The 11,686-nt window shown below is 34.9% G+C and overlaps 1 protein-coding gene across 1 annotated transcript in view; it reads right to left on the bottom strand.

The window, feature by feature from the left end:
• Positions 1 to 2,033: 2,033 nt before the first annotated feature.
• Positions 2,034 to 11,686, bottom strand: part of LOC107756892 (eukaryotic translation initiation factor 3 subunit H-A-like) — a 52,116-nt gene continuing 42,463 nt past the window's right edge. Inside the window, exons 5-6 of the mRNA XM_016574210.1 lie at positions 7,363 to 7,483; positions 2,034 to 2,330 (exon numbers count right to left, since the gene is read on the bottom strand). Coding sequence (XP_016429696.1) covers positions 2,049 to 2,330; positions 7,363 to 7,483 — 403 coding nt within the window. The 3' untranslated portion in view covers positions 2,034 to 2,048. The remainder of the gene's footprint in view (positions 2,331 to 7,362; positions 7,484 to 11,686) is intronic.

Below are 11,686 nucleotides of genomic sequence, written 5' to 3'. Positions count from 1 at the left end.
GGAATAAAAGGACAAACTTGCATCGAAAAAAAAAAAAAGTTTAAAAACTACAGGCTAACAAGCAACGCTTTGTCTGCAAATTAAGGTTTCACCCACGCCGTATAGCCAATAGAAATTATTTCTCTTTAAGGCTGTTAAGGCTAACTTTGGTGTAATCTATAAAAGAACCAACTAACACTTATTTCAGTGACCATGTGTACTCAGCCCACAAAAAAAGTGGAAATTTGTGTAAGTGGACTTTCAAGTAAATAAATGTATATTCAGTTTACTTTTATAGTGTCTTAGTCTGTGTTGTTGTTTTTTTGGGACTCAAGTGTTCTGATAATAAAAAAAGACTGTACAGTAAAATGTAAAGTTTATTATTATTATTAAATGATTAACTAATTGTTATTATACGCAATAATGATAAAATTATATTAAAAAGACAGGAATGTATTACTATTTTACAGTACAATAAAAGTAATTCAATTACATTAATAAAAATATTAGGCTACATTCGATAAAACCACAAAACAACAGAAAATATCACTTGTACAATAGTAATAAAATATAAGTAATATTAATTTTATAATACATTGATGGCATTAAAATAGTAATATATTTCGGTCTTAATCATGTTCATGCATTAAAAACCTCAAACTTTTACTTTGGCTGAAAATGATTTTGAATGGGCGTCAATAGAGAAAGCGTCTTTTAGCAAGATGGTATAGTTACTACATCTACTGTAACAGCATTAACTTCACAAGTGTCTAGGATGCTTTACATTGGCAGCTACCAATTATATTTACATTGGCATGTTGCTAAGCTAAGAGAGTCCATTTTCGATTGAGTTTAGCTCATTGATAGGAATTGCATATTTATAATCAACATTTCTCATGACTTCTCTGCATCTTGGTGCTTTTTCAACAAGCTCATCGTAACGCATTCTGGCATTGGCTTCTGTGAAGTATACATGCTGTTTTGCATGAAGCAATAATGTTGCAAACCTACCTTTGATGTCGAGAGCCCACCTATGATGCTTTAAAATGCACAAACAAACTGTTGTAGTGTCTGTTCTTTTACTGAACTAAATGATTTTCATTACTATAAAAAATCAAAACGACGGTGGGTTCGGTGACGCGGTGGGCAAGTGACGTAACCGGTGTTGCGGCTTAACACCGGTATCACCATCAACACTGTCTATCACGGCAAGCCTAATATATAGTACATTTAATTTAATCGAAATGAAGGTCATTTTTGACTGCCGCATGAGCAGAACCAGAGGGTTAAATCTGACACACCTGGCTCAGGTCTTGGAGCCTCAAAATGAGCTTCTGATATAAATCAGGTGTGTGGAGTAAGGAGAACATCCAAGGTTTCTATATTTATACATTGTTTCTGCAAATTCTAAAATGTGAAGGTAATGGTATTTAATTGGCTAACAGATGTGGTTTTGTGATCATTGCGAGAATGACTTGTAATGGCCTTGGTGCATCAGCTGGAAGGGGCTGAAAATTGCAAACAAATCTGTATGCCATTGTGGAGTCATGGAGTTTCATAGTTGTATAATTTCCAGATCAATGAAAATGTAAAAAATAAAATACTATAAATAGTTATATTTATGATTATTAATAAATGTGTTTTTGTAACAAATATTTACCAAAAAATATTTAAAAAGTTGCCAGTATTTTATTTATTTTTTTACAATTTTGACAGGGCAGGTTTTAAATAAATAAATAAATGTAAAAAATAATAAAAATAAATATATTAGTAGAACTTTTTCCCCTTTTCCCAAAGTGCGTGTCCAAATAAGTACTGGCTCAACTGGGACAGTGAAGCAGAAAAAAAAATAATTGTTGAGCCCTGTCTACATGTAGAAATGGACAAAACTAAACTTAATTAAACCAGAGTAATCATGTTGATGGGGGGGGTACTTGACAAGCTTAGTACTTAATCATCCTCTTCAGAGATGATGGCTGTCCGATAGAAGAGGCCAAATCTAACTGCGACTCCATCGGGATAAGAACATGGTGTGAAGATTTAAGACCTGCAGTTATTCCCATTCCCATTTAAACGGATCCATTCATTGCTGAATTGATCAATTCATGGATCGATTCTTTTAGGCAGAGGACTATAAATTTCCAATGCCCTGTAGAATATGCTGGAAGAAAAAGGCGTTTAATTGAGGGTGAACGGCGACCGTTGACCCCCCGGGTACCTGCGATGAGGAGCGTGTCCATGCGTGCAGGCGCCTGCGGAGGTTTGAACATCTTACTGATGTCTTCTTCCGGTAATGGAGGCTCTCCACGACTCTGCCGCTGGGCATTTTCCTGCTGCCTCCTTTGGAGATACTAGAGGAAAAGAGCGTGGAAAAGAGGAGAGAATGAGCCAAGGAGAAACTAGAAACTTTTCATGGAAGAACTTGGCGTGACCCAAGCAGCATCAAAAAGACAAAAGGTTTTCAAAGATGAAAACTGAACCAGAATGGAATACAGAAGGATTGCAATTCCCAACAACACCGCTGGCATAAAATAGCCACATCACTGGCGAGTTCAGGGTGTCATTTGAAGAGCAAGTCAGATCGTCCCTAAGAATACAGATGCATTTCTGGGCATCAGGACACTTGAGGATCACTGCATGCTGTGACGCTGTGTACTGCAAGCTTTAGGGAAAACTTATTCAAGCATGCGTTAGAGAGGCAGACGGGCGGTATAAAGGTGTATCTACACAGTGCAATGGTCAGAGATTACATCTTTTTGACCAAGACATTTCCATGACCTCATGACAATTTTTGACTATATTTTAAGTCTCAAATAAGTCAAGACCAAAAAAAAAAAAAAACAGTTATTAAAAAATAAGGAATAAACAAACGAGAAACAAAGAAAAAAGCAAATGAGAAATAAATAAAAAGCAATACATAAATGTAAAGAAATAAAGAATATTCAAAAAAAATAAATAAATAAATAGAAGAGAAATAAACTAAAAATCAACTACATAGAAAAGAAATATGAGAACAGGAGAAAAAAAATAAAAAAAATAGAGAAACGAAGAAATAAGAATAAAGAGAATTAAAAAGATCAAATAAATGGAGAAAAAGAAAGCAAAAACATAAGACAACAATAAGAGAAATATGAGAACAGAAAAATAAAAATACAGAAAAAGATTTAAAAAGAAATGTGAAGAAATAAATCAAGAGAAATAAAAGGAGAATAAAAAGGACAATTAACTACAGATTATAAAGGTACAAATAAGAAAAACACAAGAAATTAATAAAAAGTATTATAAAAACTTATTTTATAAAAAGTAGAATAAAAGAATGAAAATGATTCAACCAAATAAAGGAGTCAATAAATAACAGGATAAATTGATAAATTAAAATAAAGAAATAAAATAGAGAAAAATAAGAAATTAAAAATAAACAATAGAAAAAACAAAGATAAGTGAAATATGAGAAAGAGAAATATAAATGAGAAATAAAGGAGAATAAAAAGGATAATTAATAAAATGAATATAAAGAGAATAATAACTGAAAAATCAAAAGCAAATCTATAAAATACATAAATGATATGAAGCAGCTTTGTGTTTAATCCACAGGTTTATCCAAAATTCTGCATTACAGGGAAAAAAACTAAAACCTATCACTATATCCACACTGTTAACGTGACATACCGCCCACCGCTGACAATACAGCAGTGTCATTACTTCAATGTACACCTCAAGACAGGTTGATCTGACATATCTGAAACTGCAAACAGCACAGCTCCACAAGTCCTCGATTTGCCCTAGTTTTGTCAAGCTCGACCATTCAGGGTTTTTTTTTTTTTTAAAGGTGCAGTAGATCAAATTTTAATATATGGTATATTCATGGAAAAACGACGAGTGGAATTCATATCCTATTTGAGTTGGTGCGACTTATGTCACCATTGAGGATACCGGCCATTTTTTTTTTAAAATTAGGTATATGATTTAGGAATGCAAACTGCCAACACAGCTGCAATTCTCTTTGATATTAAATGGTGATGGATGCGGGTCATTTGGTTTATATGGTTCACCCGGGGACCGGCGCGCGGAGACAGGAAGGATATGATCGATGACAACAGTAATTACGGCAGATTTCAGCGTGCTTGATATAGGAGCCGTTGTGGCGACCTGATCGTGACCAAGTCGCTGAGGTCTGGCCTCATTTACGGCGCCGTTTGAGGGCACCCTTTAAATTTCTTTGAAAGGATCAACCATCCTGTCAAACAGGAAGTGCTAATGGTCTAATAAACACTGAAGTCTCACTGGAGAATCGTCCCCCTGATTGCAGAGTGTTTTGTTCTGGAAGAAAGCAATGTTTTTCAAAGTGCTAATGAGGCAAGCAGCAACAGGCACGAGGCGTAGAAAAAAAAAATTCAATATTTCACAAAAATAAAAGCCATTTCAAAACCAACCACGATTGAATCCAAAAGGAGAAGTTTAGTAGATTGTCTCAGGTGCTCTTTTTCATATAATGAAAGTGAATGAGGACGGGAAAAAAAAAAAAGTTCGTTTCTTCACATTTCGATTAGAGAAAGGAAAACAGATAATTTAATAGCGGTCTTATTTTAGTATTAAGTATATACTATTGTAATATTTATTAATATTTTAATTCGTTTTTATTTTTATATTTTCATGTTTCATTTTAGTTTTACTATTTTTTATGTGCTTTTTTTTATTTTTACTGGTCTTTTTTTTATAAAACATTTCTATTTAGCTTTATACTTCAGCTTTAGCTTCATTTGTGTTTTTTTTTTTTTGTGTGTGTGTGTGTGTGTCATTAGCACAAACATTTTATTTAGCTGTCAAGGAAACATTTCTAATGCTGTCCAGCTACAAAAATGACAAAGCATAATAAAAGTACCATAAAGAAACTTGTATATTTTCTTGGGAATATAGTTTTAAACAATCATTTTATAGTGAGATCAGTGTTATTTTATCATTATGTATATTATAGTATTTATCAATATTTTAAAATTAATTTATTTTTTGATTTCCAGGTTTCATTTTAGTTTAAGGTAGTCCTTTTGTTATTTTGTCATTTTTTTATTTTGTATTTTCTTATTTCTATCTATTTATCTGTATTTTTCATTGAAATTTTTTTTTTTTAGTAATTTTAGTACTTCAACTTATTGTATTTTATTTTGTTGTCAAGGCAAAATTTCTGATGCTGTCAAAAAATGACACAAAAAAGCATAATAAAGGCATAATATAAGAAACTCATATGACTTGCATTCTATTTGGGAACCCTGTTTGAAAAACATTATTATTCTGCTCATTTGTTGATGCTTGTAGAGCAAAAAATTACACACTTTACCTTATAATTGTGGCCCATTCCTCTTTTAAAACTATTGAGTGGTTTAATAAGACTTGAAAATATAATGCAAGTTATACAGACCATTTCTATGTGTTTTTTTCTCATTTTTGGAGCCTCATTCACTTTCATATGAAAAACAGTGGCTTGGACACTCTGTAAAATATCTCCATTTGGATTACACACACAAAGTCAAATGGACGTGTCATTTTTGATTGAACTATTTCTTTAAGGGCTTTTCTATTTTTTTTTCACAGGCATTTCCTACTAATTAACATCTTCCATTCAGCTACTTTCTCTTTAATTAACATCTGTAGGCTTGGTTCACTGCTGAAGACCATCGCTGATTTTTCAATTTTTCTGATTTACTATAGCCAGAGCATTTCCACCTGGGAAGAGCAAGCTCTCCAGCGTAGAGAACAAAAACAGAAACGAACTTTGACAAATGTGCAACCATTCCAGCCGTTTCCGTCATATTCATAATGTGACGACATGTTATCATGGAGCGACTTGAAAAATAGGGTTCGGCGTTATCTGATTTCAAGGGTGGCCTCTCTTCAAATGATCCCGTTATACTTACATAAGGTCAGATATAACACAACTCCATACAAAATGAACCCAGAAGCGTCCCGTACTATTTCACGCTCCTCTTTCTGTTGTCAGGTGGTGCTCAGAACTCATGTTTACAAAATGCCTGCAATTCAAAAACCTGAAAATGTCAAGGGCATTTTGGTCGATTTGTCAGCCTGGCGAAATTGATAAAATTATGAATCTGAAGCGGGTAATGATTGTAAATTAGATGGCCCTCCTGAACCCTAAATAACCATCTATTGACCGCTTTCACCTCAGCCAGAGAGCGACGTCAGCCATTAACGGTACAGGTCATTCCTAGCATGCAGCACATTTTCATGTCCTCATCGTGTATATATATATATACATACATATATATATATATATATATATATATATATATATAGAGGATAAAATATTAAATCACAATGTCAAAGATGGAAATAAAATTAGTCTTCTTTTATTGCAATAAATCAAGTGAAAATAAAAATTTCACTACTTAAAATTATTTCACTAATTCAATTTGACTGCATGTCATTTTTTTCATGTCACCAGGTGCTGCACTTACTTCTAACATAAAAAACTGGCAATTTATAAAGAAACACTCCTAGAGTTTCTTCATATTTCAATTAGAACGGTTTCAAACTAAATTTTAATTGAGCAATTTATAGTAGTGTTAATTTTTTCCTTGTCTATATACTATTATAAGTATAGAATATTCTGATTTAGCTTTTATTTTTTTATTTTCAGTTTTTATTTTAATTTAAGTTTTAGTAATTATGCTATATGCTTTTGTCATTTACTTTTGTCAACAATTCGATTTAGATTTAACTCATTTTTTATTTTTAGTCATTTTAGTATTTATAAAAACATATTTTGTTTCAGTTAGATATTGAGGCAACATTTGTAATTTATTTATATTTATATTTTGTTTCGGGTTTATTTAAATGAACAAAAATCAATCATCATTGTAACATCATCATCCTCCAGGAAGTGACATCATTTTGGAGGGGGAAAACTATTACCATTTACTTATGCTTGTAAATTGTATGTATATTCATTATCAATAATAAAGTTTATGCATCTGAGCTTGACCAGACCATATTTCTGAAAGTCCTTAAATTATTGCATAACTTCAATGAAACCATATGCATGATGCAGACTTCATCTTGCACCAGCTCTTTTCTCACTCTTTGTTGGTTTTACTTTCAAAAGTATTGATTACGAAAAGCAGATTTCAAACACTGAATGCATTAATATCAAAGCCTCTGCATTTCCTACAAGAGTATGCGTGCATCCAATCAACCTCGTCTGGACCTGCACTCTTAATTCTGTAATTAGACATTTCAGCCACTCTAAACGACAACTCGGGCTGAAACGGCATTGCAGTGCTCACTTTAAAAAGCCAATTCAAAAGAGAGTGACGGCGCATCAGATCAGCGGCCACCGAGGAAGAAACAGACGAGAAAAAGCAAATGTACCTGCTGCTTCTGCTGCTGCTGTTTGCTGAGGTTGCGGCAGTACGTATTGTACTTGCCGATATCTTGGCTCATGTCGTCCATGCGGTCCATCAGCAGCTGAAGGCTCTTTTCCAGGTGGTTACTATGGCAACAGATTGACATAGTTTAGTTAAACAAAGTTTGTGTAATCAACGGCTGACTGCACATCAAAGCGTAATTGCTCCACAGTGATCTTCTACTCAATTAAAAACCCAAGATGACAGTAGCATGATGTGCCTGATAAGGATGACTATCTGCTCTGAATTTACATGGATGAGGGAGACGTCTAATTGTAGCATGTGCCGATTTACGAGGGGCCACCAAATATAACCTTCTCCTGATAGATCGGCTCTGTTCCAAACCCTATGTAGGCAGCATATTAGAAGGCTGTGCCAACGCAGAATCTGTTCCAAGTGCTACATATGTTGCTTTTGGACAAATTCTAAACAATTGCATGCATGCTTCATCAAGAAAGCAATCCCATAATTCATTCCCTAGTTGTTATACCACCAAACCTGAGTCAAGTCTGCCAAGCTCTTCATGTGAAAAGTGCTATTTGTATGTCATTCAAAGGTAGAGTGTGTAGAGGTGCCATTTCAGTAAGAATGCGCGACACAAACACAAAAGAAGCGCTAGATTTAAATCAGCACAGCCAGCGAAGGATCGAACGCAACTGAACGAGTGCACCTTTTTTTTTTTAACAACCAAAAAGTGTCTGTTCCCTGTTGAGGAAGTACAGACGTTCCTCTCGTTGATAGCAGAGGAGCGGATCCAGCGAGAGCTTGATGGGGCGACGCGGAATGAAAACGTTTTTCAGGAGTCGCGGCAGTTGAGGCGACCGCAACATTAACGACATGTGAACAATCCCGCCCACACTAAAGCGATACTAAACTGCAGTGGAAACGCAAACCGAGCCGAACCGAGCCGTGCCGTACTGAGCCGTGCCGAGCCGAGTCGTACCACGCAGTGGAAAAGCGCCATATGTAGGCAAGGCAGCTCACCAGGGTTTGGAACGGAGCCATTCTACCTCGTACTGTAATTCCCAGAAAGCCAGGTGAATTGCTTTATTAATCAAGATTAGGCTTTCGAAGACACAATCATTTCCATTTTTATCTAGGGATAGCGTGCAATCACAGAGCCCTTCCAAGAACATTTTGGAGCATTAGGAAAAAGATGACACCAGCTACTGAACACACTTTGAAGATAGTAGCGCATCTTTTCATTTACATCAGCTTTTGGAAGAGCTGTTGTGATGAACTGCGATTCCATCATGTGACTTTCTCTTTACCGCCTATGTTTTTATTGTGATTGCCAGTGTATTAATAAAAGTAAAACACTGATTTACGTCATTTGGTATATTTTGGTATAAGTTCATTCTGTAAAGCATAAGTTGCTACCATACCTTTACACAAAAGGTTTTTTTTACCATAAATTTTTTTTAAAATGTACCGTATAAAACTAAAATTAAGACCTAGAGTAGATCAATCAATGCTTGTTTTAGAAACTAATTTTAAAGGAATAGTCAACTAAGAATTAAAAAATGTTAAATAAAAGAATTAACGTCTTTAATCATTACTCATGCCATTCCAAACCTTTCTTTGACTTACTTCTTTGAAACAGATTATCTTAGCCGCTCTTTCAAAATAAAGAACAGTTATTGAAGATGCTTCAAAAAGCATGCAGAAATGGCAAATATCATAAAAATGGTTTATATGACCCATGCACTACATTCCATCTCTTCTGAAGATCTACGAAAGCTTTGTGTGAGTAAAAGACCACAATTGAAACCATTAAATCAATGATTGCCCTTGTAGCGAGCCGTTATCCATTGTGACCAAATCATCTCAATCATTCAGAGCGAGCTGAATCAGCCAACTCAATGAAAAGATACAACAAACAAGCAACGTTTGGTTCACAAATTAGAAAGAACTACTTCTTTCATTAAATGCACCAAGGCGTTCGATTTAATTGTAAGCTATCGTATGTCTTCAGACGACTTGGAATCTAATGCACGAGTGTATGGAGCACTTTCGCACCCTTTAGCCCACATTTCATCGTAATTGCCTGGGGGGAAAAAAAAAAAAGTGACCAGCACAGTCTTCCTGCGTTTCACAGAAAAAAGAAGCACTTTGGAACGACATGATGGCCAAGCAAATGAGGACAATTTTCATTCCTTTAACATTCATCATTACATGCTTTCAATTCTCTGTGTTTTTGGAGTGACACATCTGCTCTATAGACCTACTGGTATTTGCCAAGAAAGGAAAGGGCAGCTCTGTACACAGGAAGACCGAAATTACATGCTGAATACATTATCATTATCTGCGTGCTGATGGGAAGGCTGAATGATTTCACCAGCAGGGCCTATTAAACACACTAACTCCTGGGATGTTCTGAATTACAAATGAAAGACTTGCTCATAATGGCAAAGATTGTGCCGACTCATAAAGCATTAACTATAAAGACCAAAACACCTGCTCACATCCAAAGTATTTAGTCTATCAATTAGTCTGATTCGGAAGAGGGGCCTGAACAGCTGTAGCTGCTGGGGGAGCATAAACAGTCAGAAAAATTACATTTCCAGTTCCTACGTTCATTAAAGATAATGAATCAGAGAGATTTTGCTCTTTTGAAATAAAAGAGATCAATGTGCTATGTAGATCAGAGCTGGGCGATATAGCTAAAAAAATCTTGATGTTTTCCACCATTTTGATGCAATTATATATAGATCTATATCTCTTGGTATTTATCTTTATGCTCCGAAAAGGCTTGAAAGGGTGATTTCTTTTCAATCAGAAGAACCAAACAGCCATTGTAGCCACAAACTAAACTTCTGTTCAAATATAGTTTAAAAATAATCAAGGCATGTTTTCCACACCATCTTTTCCCCCAGTAAATATGCAAGAAAACACTACGGTTTAAATTCTTAAATAACTGTTTAAACTCTTTTGTAACATTATAAATCTCACCTTTGATCAATTTAATGCATCCTTGCTAAATAAAAACATTAATTTCTCTCAAAAAAATCTTACTGTCCCCAAACGGTTTCATTTTTTATTTATATGCACTAATATAAGTAAAAAAACAACAACAGTACTTATCTACATCTATTTTTTTTACATGACTTCTATGAACGTTTTTGAGAAAATAATTAATTAATTGAAAAAATGACTGAAACTGACAGTTTGAACCAGTTCAGAATAAAATTAAATCAAACAATCTTAAATCTAAGTTTCAGAATGAAGTCACAACCACTATTTAATGGCCGACTTGGTTTTCAGCAACCTAACAGGAACATTACTTGTTTTCCAATGCAAATTTGTCAGACTATCACAACAAGGATCATTTACTATTGAAGTGGTATAACTTACATACAGAAGTCTTAAAGGTACAGTAGCAAAACAGCCTGAGCCATAGTGAGGGTGGAAAATATTCACGCTAAACTAAACTACAAAATTTTTAATGCAAGAAACCCTGGACTTCAAAGAGAAAACAAAAATTCAATGCTGTAGAATATGTCTCTGTTATAGACTCTAATCTTTCCTCTAAATTCAACACGTTTAATATACTGTCCTTGAAACTTACTGGTCATATTAGTTCAATAAAAAAAAAAGAAAGAAAAAGAAAAGAAAATTCATTCTGAACGTAATGAGGCTCATTTCGGGGAACTGCTCTCCTGGAAACGGACTCGACTCAATCTGTAATAAAATACCGTTGAATCTAACTGGATTAGTCAAATTAATTTAGACGAGAAGACTATTTGCAGGAGAATAAAACGTCCAGCTCCAGCTAGGGTTGGGCCGATAGACGATGCCATCGTCCATCGCCGATGGCTGATAGACATCACGATGTTGAGCTGGCATCGTGATCCCCCCCCGCATCCCAATACCGTGTTTGGAAAGAAAATGACGTGTAGGCGGAACCCACAAAGGGAATAAATACGAGATAGGAGGAAAATATATATTTCAATATTTTTCCTCGCAGTTATATAATTGGGTAATTATACTTACATATATATTTCGGCATCAGGGAGCCGCTATTATACCTGGCATCGTGCTTTTGAATGCACGATCGCATTTAGTTTCATTTTCGAGATTCGCGATTGCACATACTCTGTTTATACTATGGAGCGGCAGTACTTGCCACACATTTTACAAGATTATATGTTTGTCAGTGGTACTGAGGATCTGCAAATCATTCGCCATCGTCCTCAGTCATCTCTCCTTACTCTGTTTATGTGGTAAGTGAAATTTTATGTACTGTAGGATGTAACAGGCAACCGTTACACCGTGTCTACACCGGACGC

This window comes from Sinocyclocheilus rhinocerous, unplaced genomic scaffold, assembly GCF_001515625.1.
Source record: "Sinocyclocheilus rhinocerous isolate Xijiao unplaced genomic scaffold, SAMN03320098_v1.1 scaffold1735, whole genome shotgun sequence".
NCBI lineage: Eukaryota > Metazoa > Chordata > Actinopteri > Cypriniformes > Cyprinidae > Sinocyclocheilus > Sinocyclocheilus rhinocerous.
Note: the sequence above shows the minus strand (reverse complement) of the source record. Positions and strands in the feature narration are given on the sequence as shown.